We start from the raw sequence: 22,696 nt of genomic DNA, 5'->3' as shown, positions 1-22,696 counted from the left end.
CAGTACTTCGTTCAGTTAGGGACATGGGCTAAAGTCAAACGACCTTGAAAGTGAGGGAAGCCTTTATATTCAATAATGATTCATGAATATCAACCACTAGTGTGATAAGGGTGCGGGTAATTTTGTGTGTAAACGTAAACTAGTAGAGCCAATAGAAACACCTTGGAATTATTTCATGGAAAAAATAAGTTTCAGTTATAAATCCACATAACTTCATCAAACATCCTTAAAATTTTATTAATTTACTATCTTCATTTTCTATGTGAGTTTCTCTCCGTTCCTGATTCCTCGGACTTCTATAGGTTTGTTTTACTTTCCATGTCTTTTACTCTATTTATGCCGTTATTTATAGTGAGAGTGGTGAAATGTGTGCGATGAAGGAAGTTACCCTCTTCATGGATGATGCAAAGTCAAAGGAAAGTGCAAAACACTTAGGGCAGGTGAATACTTTGTTGTACTAGAATTACATCCTCTACTGTATTTATACTGTATTTATTATTGCTCTTCTTTAATTTTCAAGCATCATTCTTTGTGTTTTCTTTTGGCAGGAAATATCTCTTTTGAGTCGATTGCAACATCCAAATATTGTGCAGTATTATGGTAGTGAGATGGTATTACTTGCTTTCTTAATACGCAATGAGAACATTCTATTACTTGTCAATTATTGATGATTGGTTGTGGTGATAAAATTTTTTCTTGGTCCATCATTACAAGACATTATTACTATCTTGGTAATTTTCCATCATTTCTTGTTTTTTTTTCCATGTTTTCCATTCTTTTAAAGCTCTTTGTAAGCTAGGACTAGGAGTCTAAGTAAAACCGATTGGTATAAATGTCAACTGAATATCATCCCTAGTAGGTCTGCCCATAAAATAGGCATTTAGAAGTGATGCAAGCCATGAGAAGCTAATAAGGATTCATGCTACTACAGCTATTAGTTTTTTTTTTGTCATGCATTCAGTATCCAGTTATAGGATGTGATCTAATATATAGATGATGAATATTTATTCTTTAAAAGACAATGCAATACTTATCTCTCTTACTTTGTGCCAGAGCATGCTCTCCTATTTAGAGTTTTATTTGATGGTGTTGTCTCTCCTTTCTCTACCAAGGTAAATCCTTAATTTCATCGCCACCACCCATTCAATCTCCACCCTCCGTGCCAGGAATCATGCTGCTCCAACCAACTGTTGCCTCTCCTTGACCTTGTATGCCTCCCTTGCTCATAAATACTAGCGCATCTATACATAAAGAAGCCTCCCTCGTTATTTGCCACCTTCCTCATCCCATGCAGCTCAGAAGTTATACCATAAATTGGAAAGGGAAGGTGGAGGAATAGATTTCACAAACAAAGAAGGCACAAATAAAAAAAAAAGGGCAGCCCGTGCACGAAGCTCCCGCTATGCGGGGTACCGGGGAAGGATCCATTGTACGCAGCCTTAACCTGTTTTTTGCAAGAGGCTGTTTCCAGGATTCGAACCCGTGACCTTTAGGTCACATGACAACAACTTTACCATTGCGCCAAGGCTCCCATTCAAACAAAGAAGGCATTAATATGAATAAAATTAGTAATTATATATATATTGGAGCAAAAGGTGATATCATTCATCCCAAGTGACCTAGTATCGTCAGTCTCATAACAAGATATAAGCAAGTAAATCACGGAGGGTATTTTGCCCTAGTGCACCCTTTACATGTGTTATGACCCTCGGATATGGATCACGTAATGGGACAGTTTACCGACTGATCGATGGAATCAATCTTTGTCTTGGTTTTACGACCTTGTGTTATGGCCCTTGGATATGGATCGTGTAATGGGATCAATCTTTGTCTTCTTGGTTTTATGACCTTGACTGCCTATGGTGGTAGGGATAATTTAAGGTTCGTTGGGATTAGATAACCTCTCGATCAAGGGGGTTTGATTTCTTTTTGTAAACTTGTAATCTTTATTGTATTATTCTGGCTATTTAAATACAACCACTGACATTCCTTCTTAACAAAGAAAAAAACAAACACTGAATAAGAAAGACCTTGATGGCCTATGATGGTAGAGATAATTTAAGGCTCATTGGGATTAGAGAACCTCTTGATCTAGGGGGTTTGATTTCTTTTTGTAAACTCAGTCGTAATCTTTATTGTATTATTTCAGCCATTTAAATACATTTAAAGGAAGAAAACAAACACTGAATAAGAAATGTTGTATTCTTACTAAAAATAAGGATACTAGACTCAATCCCAATAAAAGAAACGGATACTCGACTTAAATAAAAATCAATTACTATAGCCTCTTGTATTTGATGGGCTCCAGATTTTCTTTAATTGCATGGGCTTGCCCAAGGTCCATAACATTACTCCTCCATTGAAAAATATGTTTGTCCACAAACATGAATGATGGGTAACGTTTCATAATAGCTACTGCTTCTTCCCATGAATCTGCATGGTTTGAGGGTGCGATTGCTGTGATCGCGATGAGGGAAATTTCAACATCCTCGACATAGTCTTGTTCGTCAGACTCTTCTAATCCGTCAAGCTAGAAAAGGCGTTTGCAATGGTGACGAGGGTGTAAAGTTCATCGCAATTAAAACAAAGGTCTTTGACACGTCATTCTTCCATTTCCTCCCAATTTAATCGTTTGATAAATGGTTTCTTTGGTGGTTGGATGGGGCACATCGTGGTGTGACGGTAGTTTCAGATCGTTTAGAGCATTATTCATAAAGATAGACAAAACTCATAGCCGATGTGAGATCTTTTGGGTGGTGAAGCTCAACTTCCACAACGATGTGATCTTGGAGGCTACTAATGAATATTTGAACTTCTTGTTTGATGTCAAGGAATGTACTTGTGTCAGAATTGTTCGAACTTTAGTTGGTAGTCTTCCATGGATCTGATTGTTGAAGTTTGGCAAGCTCATCAATTTGTTGTTGCGAATAGGTGGCCCAAACCTTAGATTACATTGATCTTTAAATTCCTCCCATTGAATATGAGATCGATTACGTTCTGGTTTGATGATCCATAATTGGCCATATCCCTCAAGATGGAACGAGGCTAGGCCCACCTTTTCTTCCTCCAAAGTGCGTTGATGGCGAAAAAAATGGTCGCATCGATTGAGCCATCCCAAAGGATCAGACTCACCATCATAACGTGGGAAATCCAGTTTCGAATATCGTGGTATATATGAGGATCCCTCCTCATGACCATGATACTCTTTCGAGGGCACCCTTATGGGTCAGGATGGCTGCTACTCTCTTCACCTGGATGGTTGTTGTGCGAGTGTAGCTTAAAGAAGCCGTTGGATAATTCCTCTATTTGAGCATAGATGAGCTATTGCCGTTTTTCATTGGCAGCTTTGTCCTCCAATAAATTTTGAGAAAAGCATCAAAGAGTGGTTGAAGTGATTGTGAGTCATTCATTACGACAAGCTCTGATACCAATTTGTTATGACCCTTGGATATGGATCGCGTAATGAGACGGTTTATCGACTGATCAGTGGAATCAATCTTTGTCTTCTTGGTTTTACGACCTTGATGGCTTATGGTGGTAGAGATAATTTGAGGCTCGTTGGGATTAGAGAACCTCTTGATCTAGGGGGTTTGATTTCTTTTGTAAACTTAGTAATCTTTTTGCATTATTCCAGCTATTTAAATACAACTATTGACATTCCTTCGACAAAGGAAAAAGCAAATACTTAATAAGAAAGGTTTTATTCTTACCAAAAATAAAAAGATACTAGACTCAATTCTACTTAGAATAAAAGATACTTGACTCAAATAAAATCAATTACTATAAATTATTATAGCTGAATCAATTCTCTTGATTTGCACCATCTTTTCTAAATCTGTTGTGCATGTATCTCTGGTATTTGATGGGCTCGGATTCTCTTTTGTTGCATGGGCTTGCCGACAGTCCATAATAGCACGTGAGAGATCAGACACTCAACGAGACATTTTACATCCATTGGGGGACTTGTTAGAGCAAACATTCATGTAGGTACCAACTGTGCCAACTCGTGAGGATAGTGATTATATATTAGTCAAATTAAATTGAAAGTTATTATTATTCATTAGAAAGTTTGGGAATTCGTAGATCAAGGTACTGATTGGTGAATAAATCACCTGATTAGTGGGATTAATTATTGCTCCATGATGGAAGATCTTATTTCGATTCATTGTCCTTTCTAACCCCATCGATGGGCCTCTTCCTTGCTTATGTTTAATACCCACACTCGAGGCACCTATCTTGCTAATGTACAATTGACAACCGTGATGTAAAAAATACTCCAACACCTGTCTAAGACTTCTCTTTAGTCACCAATTGCCATCTCATATCCCTCCTTTGATTTTAATGTTTTAATTTCTTTTAACATAGGTACTCGTAAATCCTTTATTCACATCTTTTTTTCATTTTAATTCTATACACCAATATGATCTAAATATGTTACATTTGTATCTTCATTTACATTCCTATGAATGCCTTAGAGGCACTTTGCGACAACTAACCATGATCGATGAGATTGGATGCTCACATTTTATTATTTTGAAACTTTTGAGGACATCTTGAAAAAGGATAATTTATAGGAGAGTAAAATGTGGTAATTTTTAACGAAAGGACATTCTAAACTTTTCTTCATCTTCCTTTTATAACAAACTAAAAATCAATTTGGCATGTCTACCAAGCTTCAATGTAGTGACAATGCTTAGAAATATTTGTCTCACTCCTTCACTTGGTTGTATCAATTCATAGTGGTCTTTGTTAGTTCTTATGCTCACACAGACTTAGTAAAATGGTATAGCAGAATAAAAGAATCAATTGAGATTGCTCAAAGTTTACTTCTATACATATATGCCCTCTTTCTTTTTATGACGACATTATTCTCAGTGCACATTATCTTATAAATTGTATGCTAATCTCTATTCTATGGTAAAGTTCACTTTACTATCCTCTTTCTATAAGATGTTGTACACTCTCTTCTACCTTAGGTATTAGGTTATTGAATGTACTTATTTTATTCATCTATTGTGTTCCTTGATGTGGTAAGTTTTCCTCAAGGTCCATCAAGTGCATTTTTAGTTATTATTGTCTCTAAAAAGTTTATCATTGTTATTTCCTTAAGAAATGTCATGCCTTTAACATTGCTAATGTGTCATTTTTTTAGTCTGCTCCTTTTTCTCTCTATATCATCTACTTGAGTCTACATAGGAAGATCTTCTTATCCCCACCCATTGTCCTTTCTACCCCTACCTTGTTGCTAATGACCCTCCATTTAAAGAACCTTCCTTGCCAATGCACAAATGACGACTATAATGCAAAGACACTCCAACTCCACCACATGTTTGTGACTTTCCTTCTCTCTAGTCACCAATTGCCATCTTGGAACCCTTTGATTTGGATATTTTCATTGCTTCTAACAAAGGTACTTGTGAGTCCTCTATTTCCCATTTTTCATCCACTTTTTTGTTTATGCATTATTATCATATAAATATGTTGCGCGTGTATCTTCATTTTCCTGAGAGTACATTCCAATGAATGCCTTGGTGGCATTTTCAAATCTTAGGCTACAGCTAACCGTAATCAATGAGATGGATGCTCTATAGTCTGACACTTAGAAGTTGATTCTTTTTTCCCAAGGAAGTCCACATTAAGTCTCAAATAAGTTTTGTCAATTAAATGTTGCCTCTATAAATAGTTGATTGTCTTAAAGCTCATTTAGTAGTAAAGAGCTACACCTAGATTTATAGTGTTTACTACATGGTTACCTTTTTTTTAGTGGCTAAAATTACTTCTGTCCATCTTTTTTTTCCCTAATTGTTGTCTTCTATTAACTCCTTTATCAACTTCATATTGAGAATAACTTTCTTCAAGCTGATTTTTCTAAGGTCTATGGAGTAGTCTTCAATGTTTATTGCTCAGGGAAAGCTAGTCATGTGTGTAAGTTAAAATCACTGATAAAGGTAAACGTACGTATATCTCACAACTCAAGTATGCATTGAATATGTTTGATGAGACTGTCATGGTAGAAATTAAACCAGTAGATACTTGCATAGACCATAATGTTAGATTAGTATCAGGACAAGGGGAGCTTCTAAATGATCCCAGGAAATACATAGGATTTGTAGGGAAATTTCACTATCTCACAGTCACCAAACGTGACATCTTTTTATTCATAGTATGTAATTAATTTTTAGAGAATTTATACCATAACCCATTGATAGCCCTCAAGAGTGCTCTAGAGAAAAGTATCTTATTTCGTGATCTTTAGATCTTGGAGTACTTGAGTGTAGATTTGATAGCTTCTATGGATAAACAATATGCATTTGGCTATTGTTGCTACTTAACGATGTAATTTTATTTCTTGGGACAATAATAAATAGACACTTGTAGCAAGATAAGTACAGAGATAAAATATAGGACTATATAGCTTTAGTTACAGGTGAGCTCATCATGGTTAAACAACTTCTGATCAAGGTAGGATATGCTTTTGTAGAGACAATGATATTGTGACAATCAAATACTATGCATACATCTTCGACCAATAGTTTACAAGAGGACAAAACACATAAAGACTGCAATTACCACTCAACTCTAATGATTTACATTAATCATTAGAAACTTATTAACTAAATCCTTAAAAGAACCTAGTGTGTAATACATTAGTAACAAGTTGAGTTTCTATAAAAATTCAAATTAGCTTGAGGTAGATTCATGGTGTTATAGACTTAGTTGTAAATTGATAGAGTGTTTATATCTAATGTTCCTTATTAATCAATAATATATATAGGTAGAAGATGATAAAGAACCTTGTAAATGGATCGCCTTGAAATTCAACTTGGGAAAGGGTATTGACGCTACACTCAAGCAAGATGAGAAGGTGAGTGATAAGTTATGGGGTTTGATTGCCACAAGTTGCCTTGATAAGGACGGAATTAGTTCTTTGCCTAAGAACTAGAAGGAAGGTCTCACAAAAGAGAAACTCAAATTTTCATTCAAACTTACATGATTTGCCATACAAGAGTTCTCCTATTTAACATCCCCTAAGATCCACTATGCACTAATTATGCAATAAATATCATGTTTGCATGCATGGTATTTATTATCCACTAATGCAACCACTAATCCCTAATACTAGCTTAATGCAACCATGCATGCATGGTATTTTAATACTAGCTTAGGAACTCTCCAAAAATACATTAAAAACCCACAAAGGGCATCAAAAATCCCTTTAAAACCCCCCCCCCCCCCCCCCCCCAATGCATACGAAAATGGTCCTCATGTTGGTTCAATTTCACTTTCAAATTGAAGGAATGTGATCCATTTAGTTGTTGGCTCCATTGTGCATTGATCCTCCTTTTCCTTAAGCCCCATTATTAAGCCTTCCAAAGCTTGCTTCATTCTCTTAGTCTTGGACCTTGTCATAGGTCCCCCAATTCCCTTCAATGCCTCTTCTTGGCTCACATCATTCCCTCCTTTAGGTGAATTCGTCCTTGAATTTAGGTCTTCATCTCCTACATCAAAAGGACTTAAATCAGCCACACTAAATGTTGCACTAACACCATACTCACCGGGCAAATCAATTTTGTAAGCATTGTCATTAATTCTTTCCAACACTTGGAATGGTCCATCTCCTCTTGGTTGAAGCTTTGATTTCCTTTGGGTAGGAAACCGTTCCTTCCTCATATGAACCCACACCCAATCACCGGGATCAAGGACAACTCTTTTTCTCCCTTTATTGGCTTGATTTGCATATTGCTCCATTTTCTTCTCAATTTGAGCTTTAACTTGCTCATGAAGCTTCTTCACATATTCTGCCTTTGTTTTGCCATCGTTGTGAACTAAAGAAGAAGTGTTAGGTAAAGGAAGCAAATCAAGAGGTGTTAGTGGATTGAACCCATAAACAATCTCAAAAGGAGAAAATTGAGTAGTATAATGAATCGCCCTATTATAAGCAAATTCAACATGAGGTAAACATTCTTCCCAAGACTTAATGTTCTTTTTAATAATTGTTCTAAGAAGAGTACAAAGTGTCCTATTTACCACCTCAGTATGACCGTCAGTTTGTGGGTGGCATGTGGTGGAGAAAAGAAGCTTTGTTTCCAGCTTGTTCCATAAGGTCCTCCAAAAATGGCTTAAAAATTTGGTGTCACGATCTGACACAATGCTCCTAGGCATGCCATGAAATCTTACCACCTCTTTGAAAAAGAAATCTGCCACATGAGTTGCATCATTCACTTTGTGGCAAGGTATGAAGTGTGTCATCTTGGAGAATCTATCAACTATCACAAACATGGAGTCCTTACCTTTTTGGGTACGTGGTAGCCCTAAAACAAAATCCATAGACAAGTCAGTCAAGGAAAATTAGGAATAGGCAAAGGCGTGTAAAGTCCATGAGGTAATGTCTTAGATTTTGCTTTTCTACACACAATGCATTGTGCACAAAATTTCTGTACATCATGTTTCATGTGTGGCCAATGAAAATGTTTAAGCAGCATTTCCAAGGTCTTTTGAACCCCAAAGTGACCCATTAAACTCCCCTCATGTGCTTCCCTAACTAGCAATTTACGTATGGATCCTCTAGGCACACAAAGTCTGTTATTCTTAAACAAGTAGTTGTCATGTCTAACAAACTCATTTTGTGATTTCTTTTCACACGCAGCATATAATTGGGAAAACTCATTATCATGTACATACAATTCCTTAATATATTCAAAGCCAAGCAATTTAGTTTCAAGTGTAGCTAACAAGTTATACTTTCTTGAAAGTGCATTTGCTACAACATTTACCTTTCCTTATGCTTAATCACATAAGGAAATTGTTCAAGAAATTTGACCCATTTGGCATGCCTTTTGTTGAGCTTCCCTTGCCCTTTCAAATACTTCAAAGATTCATGATCACTATGAATGACAAATTCTTTAGGCAAAAGATAATGCTGCCATGTTTGCAATGCTCTAACAAGTGCATACAATTCTATATCATAAGTGGAATAATTGAGAGTGGCGCCACTTAATTTCTTACTAAAATATGCAATGGGATGACTATCTTGAAGTAGAACAACCCCAATACCCACATGAGATGCATCACATTCAATTTCAAATGATTTGGAAAAATCAGGTAAAGCAAGAATGGGTGCATGCGTGAGTTTATCCTTGAGTGTTTGAAATGCATTTTCTTGATTCTCTCCCCATCTAAAATCCATGTTTTTCTTAACAATTTCATTTAGGGGTGCTGCCACTGTGCTGAAGTCCTTCACAAACCTCCTATAGAAACTTGCCAACCCATGGAAGCTCCTAACCTCACTCACAGTTTTAGGAGTTGGCCAATCTCTAATGGCCTTAACTTTCCCTTCATCAACCTGCACTCCTTTAGAACTTATGACAAAACCAAGAAAAACCACATGATTAGTGCAAAAAGAACACTTTTCCAAGTTAGCATATAGTTTTTCCTTTCTAAGGACATGCAAGACAGATTGGAGATGTGCAATATGCTCAACAAAACTTTTGGAATATACCAAAATATCATCAAAGTATACTACCATAAATTTTCCAAGAAATTCTCGTAAGACATGGTTCTTAAGCCTCATAAAAGTGCTTGGTGCATTAGTTAACCCAAAAGACATTACCAACCATTCATACAATCCATATTTGGTTTTGAAAGCTTTTTCCATTCATCCCCTTTCCTTATCCTAATTTGATGGTACACACTTTTCAAATCAATTTTAGAAAAGAAGCAAGCACCATGCAATTCATCAAGCAAATCATCAAGTCTAGGGATAGGATGTCTATACCGAATTGTGATGTTGTTGATTGCTCTACAGTCAGTGCACATCCTCCATGATCCATCCTTTTTAGGCACCAAAATTACGGGTACAACACAAGGACTTAAACTTTCTCTAACCCATCCTTTTTGCAATAACTCCTCAACTTGATTTTGTATCTCCTTTGTTTCTGGAGGGTTGCTCCTATAAGCTGGCCTATTGGGCAGAGAAGCGCTAGGAATAAGGTATATTTGGTGTTCAATCCTCCTCATTGGTGGCAAATCGTGAGGTACTTCCTTGGTAAACACATCCTCAAAATCCTACAAAATAACAACAACATCACTAACAACAACATCACCGGGCAAGGAGTTAGTATTATATTCCAAGCAAGTTTCCTTGCACAAAAGAACAAATATAGGCTGCCTTATCAAATAAGCTTTCTTCACCTCACTTCCTCTTGTAAACAAATTTTCTATTTTTCTCTCTTTCTTTTTCTCATTCTCTCTTTTCTTTTGAATTTTGTCCTCAAAATCAAGTATTTTCTTTTTCACACACTCTTTCTTTTTCTTAAGCTCTCGCTCTTCTTTTTCTCTTTTCTCCCTCATTTTTATTTGATCCTCACAAACCTCCCTAGGTGATAACGGTACAAGTGTGACTTTGCGAGAATTGTGGACAAAAGAGAACTTGTTGGAGGATCCATCATGGTGAGCTCGCCTATCAAACTGCCAAGGTCTTCCAAGAAGAATGTGGCTTGCCTCCAATAGGCACAATATCACATAGAACTTGATTTTCATATTTGCCAATGGAGAAATTAATCAACACTTGCTGGTTCACTTCCAATTCACCACTATTACTTAGCCATTGGAGTTTATATGGTCTTGCATGTGGTGTAGTCTTGAGGTTGAGTTTGGTGACCAACCTAGTGCTTGCCACATTGGTATAACTTCCACCATCAATGATCATAGAGCATGTCTTACCTTGAATAAGGCAGCGGGTATTAAAAATATTTTCTCTTTGGTCCTCATGCTCCTTGGCTTGACTTTCCAATAATCTCCTAACCACCAAGAGATCTCCATCTTGCGCATAGGTTGCTCCATCATTTTTCTCAATGCTTGAGGAAGAGGAATGAGAAGAAATTTCTTCACTAGAGATATTCCCATTATCCCTCACCACCATAGTCTTCTTATTCGGGCATTCAGATGCAATATGACCTTTTCCTAAACACCTAAAACACTTGATATCCCTACTCTTATAAGTGGAAGAAGAGGTAGTAGGAATAGGCTTCTTAGTGCTTGCTGCCTCCTTAGAATTTGAAGAAGAACCCTCCTTCTTTGGCTTGTCCTTCCAACTTGAAAGTAGTTTGGAGAAGATGATTTCTTCATAACGCCCTTTCTCTTTAATTGTTGCTATATTTTCATTGCCTGATGCACTAAATCGTCAAGCTCCATATAATGTTGTAACTCCACAATCTCCAATATCTCGGTTTAGGCCATGGAGAAACTAGCCATGGTAGCTTCCCTATCCTCCACAATATTGGCACTAATCAAAGCCACCTCCATCTCCTTGTAGTAATCACCCACACTCCTACTCCCTTGGGTGAGTCTTTGCAATTTGTTGTGCAATTCCCTATGGTAGTGGGAAGGCACAAATCTCCTTCTCATCAAAGTCTTCATTTCGTCCCAAGTGTTGATAGGATGCTCTCCATACCTTCTTCTCTCCTTTTGCAATTGATCCCACCAAATTAAGGCATAATCGGTGAACTCAAGGGCAACCACCTTTACTTTCTTTGCATCATTGTAATTGCAGCATGAGAAGATTTGCTCTATTTTCATCTCCCACTCAAGATATGTTTCGGGGTCATTCCTCCTTTGGAAGGAAGGCATCTGGACTTTCACACCTCCTAGATCATCTTCTCGTCTATGGTCTCTACCTCCTCTTTCACGTCTTCTTCCTCTTTCACGCCTCCTTCTTTCTCTTGGTGAATCATAGAATGGGTCACTTTGACAAGATTCTTCATGATTAGAATTGCCCCCACGGTTGGAAACTTTTTCTCCTTCAAGTCGGTCCATCCTTTCGTGTAATTCTTCAAGTTGTCTTTGAAGCATTCTCTCAAATTGTTGAGTAAGTGCCTCCATTTGAAGCCTATTAAGATCTCGCCTAGGGAAATGAGGTGATCTTTCCCCACTCATGCTTGCAACAAAAGAAGATACAAGGAAAATTACAAAAGAAATGTTAGACGGTTCTCACCACTCTACTCATGTGGTTGCACTCAAATTTATCCACTCAGCTTCCTTTATAAGCTCTTAAGGAAAGAATCTTATCAATGTCTTTCTCAAGACAGCAAGTAGACAATCAAGTGAACAAGAAACCAACAATAGAAATATGAGTAGAATAAGAGAAATAAACGGATAAAACGAGAAATTCAGCAACGATTAACAGCAAAGGAATATCTTTGAATTCAGATTTCACAAAGAAAGAATATTGAGTCCTTTCAGTTCACAAATCCTCCCTTTTTTTTTCGAATTTTCCTGTTTTTTTTTTTTTTTTGAGTTGAGGACTCAAATAGTGAACAGAAATTTACGACAGATAGGGATAGAGAGATCAACAAAGAGGGACAAGAACAAAGATGAAAACAAGACACAAACCTGAAAATCAAGGAGCCAAGGCTCTGATACCAAATGAAAAAGAACCTTGTAAATGGATCGCCTTGAAATTTAGCTTGGGAAAGGGTATTGACGCCACACTCAAGCAAGATGAGAAGGTGAGCAATAAGTCATGGGGTTTGATCGCCACAAGTTGCCTTAATAAGATCGGAATTAGTTCTTTGCCTAAGAACTTGAAGGAAGGTCTCACGAAAGAGAAATTCAAATTTTCATTCAAACTCACATGATATGTCATACAAGAATTCTCCTATTTAACATCCCCTAAGATCCACTATGCACTAATTATGCAATAAATATCATGCTTGCATGCATGGTACTAATGCAACCACTAATCCCTAATACTAGCTTAATGCAACCATGCATGCATGGTATTTTAATACTAGCTTAGGAACTCTCCAAAAATGCATTAAAAACCCCAATGCATACGAAAATGGTCCTCATGTTGGTTCAATTTCACTTTCAAATTGAAGGAATGTGATCCATTTAGTTGTTGGCTCCATTGTGCATTGATCGTATGGAACAATTCCCACTCTACTACAGCTATGTTAGTGTTTTCTGCAGGATGTGATGTGTAAATTGAGATTTTGACCATTAAACTAAATATTTGCTAGCATGTTAACTTTAGTTCCATGTTAGACTCAAATCCTTACTTGATGTGTTTAGTATGTAGATATAAATGATTTCTTGCCTGACCATCAACTAATGGTTTGCCACACATAGCATGGCATCATGGAGAAGTGAAATCTCAATTTTCATTTCTCTTCAAGAATAGTGAATCAGTATGCTTGCACGCCTATAATTATCTAAGCTACTTCTATTTTGGACGATAGATCTGATTTGATGCAAATATTCCTTTGTCCTGATGCATCCTAGAAGTCTTTAGCTGAAGAAGCTACTTGATAATTCTTTATTTCCTTAGGAAACTTATTGCCCACTTAGGTCCACTTAGACTTGTTTGATAAAGATATAGTTTAGGAGTTGGGTAGTCACTATGTACTCGATGATATTTATATCCTATCTTCGCTTGTGCCTTGTAATTTATTGGGAAATTTACATTGCTATATCCAGATAGTGTATATTTCCATTTTAGATGAAGGTAACCTACTAATACAATTGAATGAATAGCAACAAGCAATAGTATATTTCTTTATCATAGATCCATGACTTGATTATGTGTATGTATTTCCTTCAAACAGATTGATGATAAACTTTATATTTACCTGGAATATGTATCCGGTGGTTCTATACATAAACTCCTCCAGGACTATGGTCAATTTGGTGAGCCAGCAATTCGTAGCTATTCCCAGCAAATTCTTTCTGGATTAGCATATTTGCATGCTAAAAATACTGTACATAGGTATGACATAAGGAATTGTTCCTTTTGAATGATTGGTCTCTTTTCTGCACCTGACTTTTTACTGAACCTTGTGCAGGGACATAAAAGGTGCAAACATATTGGTAGATCCAAATGGCCGAGTTAAGCTGGCAGATTTTGGGATGGCAAAACATGTATGCTTTTATCTCTAAGCACTGTTTGAGCAATTTTATCCTTTTATATCCTGATAATATAGTGGCTAGTCTTTCTAATGCAATAAGGGCTTGAAAATCTGTGTTTGGGAAAAATGTTGTTTTTCCTATCTCCATATTCGTGCATGTTTTTCATGTGAAATTAAATATATCATACTTGTTTTTTGTTGCAAATTTCAGTGTTTATTAGCTACTTGAGTTTTTCTTTAGTATGCTATTTTGGCAATTCACTCACTAGTCCCACCTAGCTTGATTCATATGATTTGACAGACTGGATTTTGAACAATACATTAAATATATTAATATTAAGGTTCTAAGAATAGTATGTGATTTGTACATTGAATTCATATAATGTCATTAGTCATTCTAAGGTATGTGTATACTTGAAAATCTGTTTGGACGAAATGTTGTCGTGCTTATCTGACATATCTTGCATGTTTAGTATAACTTAACTGCCACACATTCTTTGTGCTCACAATTCATATAACTGTGACTAGTCATTTCAATGGAACATGTGCTTCAAAATCTGTTTTGGATGAAATGCTATCGTGCTACATTTTGTGCATGTTTATTTTTTAAAAACTTCTTTATGTGCTAATTCCGGTTTTGTATTTTGAGTTGCTCCTGTAGGCTTTATTGTTGGGAGTTAGGCACTTCCACATACTATTGTTGCCACAGTGCCACTTAATTTCATTCATATGATTTACCAGATTAAATATTATAATAGTGCTTTTAGTCAAAGTACTTAGCAGGTCAGTGGAGGAGAATAATCTCCTAAAGATTAAGCTTATAGGTATTATATATCATTCATAAACTTGATTTATCAATCTTTCTCAGTCATTGAATTTATTATACATACCTGGAACTCATGTGCCAGATCACCTAGTGATTTTGTTTCTTACATCCCTTGCTCCATGACAATCTGCACAACCAGTTGTGTTATGCATTCAAGATATGCTTGGATTGTGACACTAGTCTACTTAGAGCATCCTTTATTTTTTTTAACCAACTTCAGATTATATGAAAGGAATAGTGTATAGTAATTTACAATTAGTTTTTGTTTTACTGCAGAAGTAATAAGTGTGCTTATATATATAGATTTTTGTTATCTTGGGCAGACGTTCAGTGAATCCGGGCGCTTGGACCACTCCCGGGCACAATGGTCCGGGCGCCTGGATTCACTAAGAGTCACCCCATGCATCGCCCACCGAACATCCGCCCAGGATATATATATATATATATATATATATATATATATATATATATATATATATATATATATATATATTCAAAGTTTGCTATCAGAGTACAATGGCTTGATCAAATCAGCTGTAGGTGAATTATAGCATATTCTAAGAAAGTCTGCATTTATATTTTCTGGAAGTCTGCCACTTTGTCATACTGTTAGATAAAGAACATGCATCATCCTTAATTGTGATGAGTTAAAATTCCATGAGATCATTACACATGTACTCAAACTTCAAATGCATTCTCATTTTTCCACTACCTATGTGAATTTGATATTAAAATTATTTTTTAACATGGATTAGTACAAAAACAAACTATTCCCTATTGAATCTATTCTGAAATCTGAAGGCATAAAGGTAGTTTTTTTTCTATGTTTGAACACAATATTTATCACCTAATGTTGTGTTTCCCAGATTACTGGACAATCATGCCCCTTATCATTTAAGGGAAGCCCGTATTGGATGGCTCCAGAGGTATTGTTTAATTCAGGTGACACTTTTATCAATTATGCATCTAAACTAATTCCTATTATGCATCGTGTGGTTAGGTCATCAAGAATTCGAATGGATGTAACCTTGCTGTGGATATTTGGAGTCTAGGGTGCACTGTCCTGGAGATGGCTACATCAAAGCCACCTTGGAGTCAATATGAAGGGGTTGTTACTTAAAACTTTGAGAGCGTGCAAAATTTATTTAGGGTGCTACTTTGATATTTCTACTACATTGATGTGAAATTCAGAAAGCATCTTCTTTTACTAGTTTCCTTATATAAACTTTCTGTATTTAAGACTTTTTACATAAATAAGTTGTAGACATACATTTTTCAAACAAGGACTATAGATTTATCAATTACTCTCCATGAATATATTAATTTTGAGAATATGTGTGCTGAATGCCAAGACACCTTTTTGGATGATTTGTGAACGCTCTTGCTAATTCTTTTCCATTTGCAATTAAGTTGTTTGCCAAGTTCACTTTATTCCACATCTCTGAATGGAAATAGTTATTTGCCCAACATGGTATCACCAGTTACACTAATCATTGACTTGAAGTAGCAATTCACAAGAAGCCCGTTCCCTAATTAATTTTCTTGGATGATCTCGCCCTTTGCTTGTATTAATTTGAGAATAGAGTTTCCCTTGTCTTGTACTTGATAAGAGTGTTGTACATATTTTACATTATACAAAGAATTTATCCATTTATAATGCATGGCCAAGTATTAGTTTTATTCTCTAGTTTGCTTACTTTATTTTATTTGTTTTTTTTTTCAATATTTATGAACTGTTTCTTCCATAGATTGCAGCAATGTTCAAAATTGGAAACAGTAAAGAGCTTCCAAAAATCCCTGATCACCTCTCTGATGATGGCAAGGATTTTATAAGGCATTGTCTTCAGCGTGAGCCATCTAACCGCCCTACAGCTTCTGAGCTTCTGCAGCATCCATTTGTGAAAAATGCATCATCAATTGAGAAATCTCCAATTTGTTCTGAACCTTTAGAATCACCAGGTGGTATTTCAGCTGGAACAAACATTAAGGTACCTTCTAAATAATTGCGATGCAAAAAAAAAAAAAGAGTCGGTTCAGGATCTAATACATGGTTTTTATTTATTTTTACCAGGTCAAAAATTCATATTTTATATTTCTACTTTTACTATTTCCTATTTGCCTAGTCTATTTTTCAAGACTTAATAAGACCAGGTTATAAAAGAGGCCTTATTACATTGTCCAAATCATTCCACAATAAAATATACTTTTTTGCTTTGGCCTTCCTTGCTCAGGGGATCACTGACCAAGGCATACAACCCCATGGGATCGTCAATTTAGGCACATGGTTCTATCTTGGGCTACGTCAAGTATAGACTAGGGACAGGACGCAAGTATAGCTCCACGTATAATGTGAAAATTTCTAGAGTTTCATTAGTTTGTCTATTTTTCTTGTGGAATCATCTAGATTCAATTCTTTAAATAGTGAATTCCCATTGTTGTCTAGACATGAAATGACAAATAAACTAGGAAATCTCAGGTTGAGGTTTTTGTGCACAAGCACCAACTTTTGCCCCTAAAGTTTGACATGCCAAATTGTTTCGTTATTTATTTCTATTTCAAACATTCTTTGTCCTTAACCAATAGCTCAAAGGTATATAATTATGACTAAATTGACCATGGTATTGGGAAACATGGAAATTAGTATCTAATTATTTTAGTTCATCTCATATATAATCATAGGAGTAACCGTGATTGAAATATCGTTCCATGTCGGGCGATACGCTCGGTTTTTACTATTCTGACACGGGAGCGAAATCGGCACTGTATGTGTGATAATTTCGTGCGTGTCATCATGTGCGTCATGCTCATGCAACAAAAGGTGGGTCGGAGGTGTCGCAAGACACGACGCCTCCAACATCGCCAGCGATCTCACGACGCATGATGCTATTGTGCCGAAGAAAATTTAGCACTACACCCGAGTTTTGGAGATGTAGCGGTCCTTGCCGAGACGTTACAGTCGGACCCTGCAATGCGTTCCTTCCGGGGAACAACCTAGCATTAGCACAATAGTTTAATAGATTCATTTATTGAATATTTGCCATAGTTTTGACACTAGCTGGCAACCTAGCGCAACCCTCCTCCTTTATTCAGGCTTGGTACCGGTCATGACCGATCTTGTTGGGTGGAGTTAATTTATATAATTATTATATATAAAATAACATCTTTGTATTAATTTATATAATTATGATTATTTAATATGGACGTTAGAGAATTATAGAGTTGACCTATGCAGAATGTTACAAGAACCAATGCTTCCATTTGATTCACACAACTTCTTTTGGTATTAGTAAGGTAATATATTATGATGTATCAATTTTAATTCGAGTTATTGATAGATCAATTTTCTTTAAAGAAAATTATATTTAATTATTTTTCTAACAATTTTAAGTTGTTCGATAATGAAGAACTTATATAAAATCAATATACAACTTATTTTTAAATTATACACAATAAATATATTTATCTAATAATTACTATATATAAATAAAAAATATACAAATCATATCGGCATGGCATGATACGATACTGAAAGCTTATCGTTCTGGTCTGAACCGAAATCTCAACACGGATCGAGATTTTAAACCTTGGAAGTAACTCTCGTTAACGTGTAATTCCTCAATTTAGTCACACATGGTGAGTTTTGGGCTAATAAAGAAGTTTTGTAAAGCTTAGATGGGGTACCCACTATTAATTTGGTTAGGTATTTTGGTTGGGTGATTGTGCCTTACATGTTAATAATTCAATTCATTCATCTAAGTGGGTCGTATCAATTAGTATCAGCAAAAACCTAATCCTAGGAATGATGAGATATTGGAATGGCTATCAATGTTGTTGTGTAGCCACCATTTGACTTCATGTACCTTTATTCGAGGAGGTTTCTAGGCTATGAGTTGAAAAGGTTTGGGATGTCAAGGCGTAAGTAGGGAGATTATGATATTGTTTAGTCCCATATGATAAATTTCTATTCCAGTCGAGTTGAATTTATTAAGTTGGTTGAGTCTATTCCAATTGACTCAAATCAAATAGAGTGCAAGGCTTATCTTGAGCATAGGATTTAATCAATTTGACAGTTAACTAAGCAACTAGAATAAGCATTAATAGACTCCCATCTTCGATTTTGCTTGGCTTACACCTTAAAATCTCCTAGATCATGCTCAACCATAGACTACAACTCGAAACTTATGTTCCTTAACCGAAGGGTCACTGTCTTCAGGATGTCTCGGCTTTATGTTGTCCAAGAATTTGTCTCCCATCAGGTCCTCAGTCCCTTAGATGCACTAAGCCTTAAGCTCCTTCCATGTGCTATCCTTCATTAGGTTACCTACATAGTCCCCCTATTGTGGCTTCTGTCAAAGTTATTGAATCAACTATATGTTCGTAGTCTTGTAGTCCCCAAATGTTTCATCCTTCATGGATCTCCAATAGACTTTTTAGCCATCACAACTTGGCTACACCAAGTCAACACAACTCGACTTCGTGGAGTCATAAGCTCCACGAGTTTCATATGAATTCTACTAAGTTCTTGCAAACTTTGTACACATATTCGTAACATGAAAATTTAAACCCTTTGACAAACACATCAAAACATCAAGCCATCGAACCATCACAACTTGGCTATACCAAGTCAATACAACTCAACTTTGTTGAGTCTGCAAACTTCATACACATTAGTAACACAACAAAACTTATCCTTTGACAAACACATTAAAACATTTTGGTCGAACACGACCACATAGGGCATGATTGCACTAATACTATTGACTTGGGTTTTGGATTAAGTATTTTGGTCTAGTGATTGGGCTTTACAAATTAATGTCAATTCTCTCATTTAAGCAGACTGGACCAAGTTCACATCGGTCAAAACTCTGCTAATTTTTTATTCTTAGTTTTTATATTTTACATTCACCTTCCCAGGTACACTTTCGCACATTTTACATTATGGATACTTGTATGCCATTTAACTCTACTGCCTAATATTTAGATGTAATATTTTATATATTGTCATACATTCCTATATATATTCTATATAGAAATACAGATATTGTAGATATGTGATCTGGCTATTTGAAGCATGAGTCTAACTAGTGAACCAACTTCTTGGAGTTTGACCAGTTCATCATCTTCTAGTGCAATTTTGGAAACTGTGCCAAAAACAGTATGGGGATTTGAATTACAGATGTAATTGCCTCATTGTTCCCTAAGTGGCTTCACTTGAAACATGTGCTTTAGTGGATAATGAATGTGTATTTGTTAATTAAACCAATCCCTCGTCTATGAGAACCATGAAGTACATGGTTAAATACACGTTGATATTGCAGAAATTGATGCACTTTAGTAGAATTTAAAAGAATGAATCTAAGATCTAGGTCTAGTTATATAATCCTTGTGCTTTTTGAAGGGATGTGTTCAGTCAAATGCTCTGTTTTCTTCTCTATATTTCTCTTTCATTGCTTCATTTTGCATCTGCTTTGATCGTGATATTTTCTTTTGTACTTGTTATATGCTTTGAATTTTCATGTGGCTATTAATACAACTCCAGGTAACTAGCCATGTGAAAAATTTGTCTTCTCTGGACACAGAAGGAATGACAATCTATCACATAAGAGGTGGAGCACCTACCATAACGACAAGGTAAATCACTTGTTTTTTTTTTTCTTGCCTTTGTTAGACCTATGATTTTATTAGTATGTTTGTTGTTTTCTTTTATCAATTTAAAAGGCAGGAATACTTGGTCTAACTTGGGACATGGTTTAAACATGACATGTTAAGTTTGAAACTTTGTCGAAAGCATCCTAATTATATTTGTTTAAGAAAATATTCAATGTTTTCCTGTCATCGTATTTCATTATGGAACAATCAAAGAAATCCAAATGAACTATTGGTTACTGTGGGATGTGATCTTACAAATCAAACATTTTAAAATTTTTCTAATAGTATGTTGAACTTAAATGCATACTCAATAATAGGCACGTGGTTAAGTAGCACTCTTAGCACACAAAGGTCTTGTGTTCCAATTATTCGCACTACTGCACAAAATTGCAGCGAACATGCGCCTTTTAAAAAAAAAATTAATTTTTTTTGTAAAATAAACTATTGATTATCCTTCTCGTATGCAGTGATGTTCTTATGAGATACATATCTTGTCCTGTCTCTCCGATGGGAAGTCCTCACTTGAATTCCAGGTCTCAACGGTATGTGAGTGGAAGGATGTCCCCTTCTCCCATTTCGAGTCCTATAGCCACCTCAGGTGCATCTACACCTCTGACTGGTGGCAATGGTGCTATTCCCTTCAGCCAGTCAAAGCAAGGGGGTCGGGAACCTGATGGCTTCAATCGCTTGTCAAAATGCAAAAGTGATGTGTATCTTAGCGGGACCATTTGCCATGAACGGAAACTCAATCTTTTAGCTGGAATGCAGCAAGGCCCGCAAAATGTCTGGGAAAGAGTGGCATCAGAAGCTGACATTCGCAGTGCTCAGTTTGGTAGGTTGAGACAGGTTAATTTACGGGATCCTCATGAGAAGCAGCATGATCATGTGCTCCTTCGTTCTGTAAGAGATCAAGTGAAGCTTAAGCCTTCACAAAGTCCCAGCAGTTCAGGTATTCCAACTCATGACTCACAAAGGCTACATGACTGACAGAATGATCAGCCAGATCTTAATTTTTTTTTTTGTTGGTCTGGCATGCTTATATTGCCCCCCAATTTCATCCCAAACTAATTTATTTGGTAAGGAAGTTGCCACTGTACAATCATTCTTTGTTCTTTGGAGACTTGGGCAGTGGACTACGTTCTTTTCTACAAATTCTCTGCCAAGTTTCAAACTGCTAAGTATTAGTGGAGTCTGCAGATTGACGCAGTGATTTCAGAGGATGCAAGTTCTTTGTTAGGAAAGCAAAAGAGCAAGCGATGTTTGGAAAACCAGAAGCTCGGAACTCAACTTGTGCATACAGTTTGACTATTTGTATAAAGGCTGACCCCCACATTGTCCAACATTTTGCATCATTAAGTTATTATACTATGTCTGACTGCATCAGTTTGGATGTACAATTAACATATTTCTAAGCATTCTCTTCTATGCAGTTATCTATATTTGTGACAGTTTTTAAGGATATCAAAGGACCGTAATGTCCTTATATACTTTTTGGAGGACTAAACCCTAATGCCCTTATACACATTGACCACACTGATCTTTCCTGGAGGAGTAAACCCTGATGCCCCTATATCGACACTGATCCTTTGCGGACTAAACACTAAAACCCCAAACCCAGATCGTGCCTCCGTTAGGGAAGAAAAGCTTCCTCGTCTCTAAGAAGACTCTCGTGGTCAACAAGAGACCCAACCTCGCGCGCTCTGCCAACTTCTTAAGTTATTGCCATTGTCCTCGCAATATTCTCTAATCCGTCAAACAATCCATCATAGTGGCACATTATATTCTTCGCATCGATAAAATTACCGAACAAGTAAACCACTAGCAGTAAAAAATCATCCAGAGTTTTAGATAATCGTTGATCCAAAGCCGACGTCTTTACCAGGTAACTAAAGTCATATTCGTTGCTAAAGGTAATCTATTCTACGGTGATGAGAAATTAAAGGCAATGGCGCATGAGACCAACATCAAGGCCGTCTCAAGGTTGCCCTAGGCAAACAAAAAAAAATAGGCCTTCAATATTTTTTATTTTTTTAAAAAATTTACCCTCACCTTTCTTTCATTAGATTTGTGGGTATAATTTGTTTTTTTTTTAAAAAAAATATTAATTTTTAAAAGTATATATATTTTTTATAAAATTTAGTTTTCTAACTTTTGAGATAAAAAAATATTAATTAAATTTTTATTTCTAGCTCTGAAAAAAAATTGATATTAAAAAAAGATTAACATTCTATTTTACATTTTGAAAAAAAACACAGAGTGAGAAAAAAATATTACCGAAAGAAGGATAAGAGCATCTAGAGGTCAGAGGGTGGAGATC

At 36.1% G+C, this 22,696-nt stretch overlaps 1 protein-coding gene across 1 annotated transcript; it reads left to right on the top strand.

Annotated features, from left to right (window-relative positions):
* The first annotated feature begins 316 nt into the window (after nt 1-316).
* Nucleotides 317-21,818, top strand: LOC122052003 (mitogen-activated protein kinase kinase kinase YODA-like). The gene is made up of 9 exons (XM_042613372.1): nt 317-440; nt 549-611; nt 13,605-13,765; nt 13,842-13,917; nt 15,597-15,656; nt 15,731-15,838; nt 16,479-16,718; nt 20,270-20,361; nt 20,847-21,818. Exons 1-9 carry the CDS (start codon nt 366-368, stop codon nt 21,364-21,366), a joined length of 1,395 nt encoding a protein of 464 aa, XP_042469306.1. The 5' UTR covers nt 317-365; the 3' UTR covers nt 21,367-21,818.
* The last annotated feature ends 878 nt before the right edge of the window (nt 21,819-22,696 follow it).

Source organism: Zingiber officinale, chromosome 3A, assembly GCF_018446385.1.
Source record: "Zingiber officinale cultivar Zhangliang chromosome 3A, Zo_v1.1, whole genome shotgun sequence".
NCBI classification, from domain to species: Eukaryota; Viridiplantae; Streptophyta; class Magnoliopsida; order Zingiberales; family Zingiberaceae; genus Zingiber; species Zingiber officinale.
This window is presented reverse-complemented; position numbering and strand designations above follow the sequence as displayed.

Excerpts from the sequence above, each read along its gene's own strand:
- LOC122052003 (XM_042613372.1), top strand. The coding sequence starts at position 366 with ATGTGTGCGATGAAGGAAGTTACCCTCTTCATGGATGATGCAAAGTCA. Across the intron at positions 13,766-13,841 it reads GCTAAAAATACTGTACATAG|GGACATAAAAGGTGCAAACA; the intron begins GTATGACATAAG and ends AACCTTGTGCAG. Across the intron at positions 15,839-16,478 it reads CTTGGAGTCAATATGAAGGG|ATTGCAGCAATGTTCAAAAT; the intron begins GTTGTTACTTAA and ends TTTCTTCCATAG.